At 51.9% G+C, this 2,132-nt stretch overlaps 1 protein-coding gene across 1 annotated transcript in view; it reads right to left on the bottom strand.

The window, feature by feature from the left end:
• Positions 1-1,654: 1,654 nt before the first annotated feature.
• LOC104491294 (voltage-dependent T-type calcium channel subunit alpha-1H-like) overlaps positions 1,655-2,132 on the bottom strand; it is a gene marked incomplete at both ends in the record, with an annotated part of 41,465 nt that continues 40,987 nt past the window's right edge. Inside the window, one exon of the mRNA XM_010133681.1 lies at positions 1,655-2,067. Coding sequence (XP_010131983.1) covers positions 1,655-2,067 — 413 coding nt within the window. The remainder of the gene's footprint in view (positions 2,068-2,132) is intronic.

Below are 2,132 nucleotides of genomic sequence, written 5' to 3' on the forward strand. Positions count from 1 at the left end.
GCATCTTTATTGCCATTGGCTTTGAGATGGTTTAAAGCAGATCTTTTACAAGGTAAGATCCAATGTAAACCTGCCAGTTACAGCTTTCCTTTGTTAGCAGCAAGGATGTAATTATCACAATTTACCTTATATGAGTGATTGTGGACAGACTTCCCGAATCCCCGGGCTTTCTCGCTGCTGCTGCCTACAATTTTCCCCCAGCGCCCATCATGGCAATATCCCAGGACTGACAAAGCTGTGTCCGCCTGACAAAAGGGTATCCATGCAGAAACACAGCAGCCGCGAGCAATGAATGGTCTGCTCAAAGGGGTATTTGACAAGGTGTGTTTCCTAATTTTAAAACCTGTGGTGGAACAACTCACCAGACAGAAAGCTGACAGCGACAGCTTTTACTTTGTTGGGTTTGGGCACGCTCTGCCATAAGCGTGAACTAATTTACTGTGGCACGGCTGAGGTTCGTGTGTTTTAACTGAGAACTTGCTTTCCTGAAAGAAAATATGTCTCAGATAGCATAGGGTATGGGGGGTTAAAGCACACCATCTGGAGGATTGTTTGCCACGGTCCCAAGCAGGACTTAATCCTGGAAATGACGGAGAAGACGATGCAGAGCCTCCTTTGTTGCCTTTGTGCTGCTCTACCATTCCTCCTCACGCCCGCGTGGACAGACCGAGGAAGAGAGGAGGAATAGCTTTATCAACGACCTTGACCTGGTCCTGATCCTGCACTGGACATTCTAGGGGAGCACTGGATGAACCTTTGGCTCTCTACGTCATAGAAGACCAGCACAAGGATCTCCTGGCCCCACCAGGATACATTTTCTGCACCTTGTACAGAGGCAGCAAGAGAAATTCCAGAATAGGTCTTGAGAAACAGTTGAAAATAACCAGTTTTCCTGAAAGCAAAGCCTGGAAAAGCAGAGCTTTCCCCTGAGTGACCAGCTGGAGGTTCTCAGGTGACTCACCTCCCTCTCCCACCGCACAGCCCCTCCAGCTCCCATCAGCCAACAAGGACAAGCTGTCCTCAGCTGCCAGCACTGCTTTCTGCCATCGCCACGGTCAGACTAATTCCGGGAACAGCACGATTTCTCTTTCCTCTTTCAAACACTTAAAATAAAGTCCTCCTTGCACCCTCTGAGATCAAATTAAAGGTTTCGGAGCCTACCGGGAGAAATTAACGGGTTTTTTCGCTTTGTCGCTTTTAGCAGTGCCTGACAGTTTAAGTCTTTATTGAAAGGCCCAGGATCAAAGACGAAACTTCCATGTGGGTTATTTACACTACAGGGACCATTGTGCACCAGCACCACAAGCCAAAGGGATATTTCCACCAGAAGAATTCCTGCTTATACGAATAATTCACGGCAAACAACTTGAGCAGGATCTGAGCTGCCACATCCTGACACCCACCTTTAAACCCTCCACACACCTCAGTAGCACTGCCAGCCACCTTCCAGCCTTTTTGCACGCAGGAGGATTCTCCTCATCATCACACATCTGCAGGATCTGGCCCTTGGTCCCATGTGGTGTTTCCACCTTGCATGAAAACCACTTGCTCCTCCTCTAGCACAGCTTCAACAGAATCACGCCAAGCCACCACGCTGCAAGCACCTGAAACACCCACAGATCCTCAGGGCTCTTCAGGCCAGTCCCGCACTCACCTGCTCATGGTACTCGATGCCCATGCTCAGCGTGTTGATGAGAATGGCTATCATAATCCCCCGGTTGAAGTACTTGCTCTCCACGATCCTCTTCAGCTTGCTGCCAAAAGCCTTCCACAGGCGGGTGATCTTGTTCCTCTCCTTGGGTTTTTTCTTCTTCCTCCTCCTCCTGCTCCGCTGCTGCTGGAGCTGGTCTCTATGGTCGCCGTGCCGCAGATCCTGGGTGAACTCGTAGATGCCGTTGCTGTCGGAGTCGCAGCTGTCAGACTCGCTGAAGGCGAACTCGGGGTCTTCCAGGAGGCTGGCGCAGAAGGGGCAGTCCTGCAGCTCGCAGGTCAGCGTGCCACCCGGCGGGCTGGGCAGCGGGCAGGCAACGCTCAGCCCCGACAGCCGGCTGGGCGTCCGCCGCAGACCTGCAAGGGGAGACGCACACCGTGAGCCACCTTACAACCTTGACAAGGTGGACAGACCCGCAGCC

Source organism: Buceros rhinoceros, unplaced genomic scaffold (assembly GCF_000710305.1).
Source record: "Buceros rhinoceros silvestris isolate BGI_N320 unplaced genomic scaffold, ASM71030v1 scaffold7423, whole genome shotgun sequence".
Classification (NCBI taxonomy): Eukaryota; Metazoa; Chordata; class Aves; order Bucerotiformes; family Bucerotidae; genus Buceros; species Buceros rhinoceros.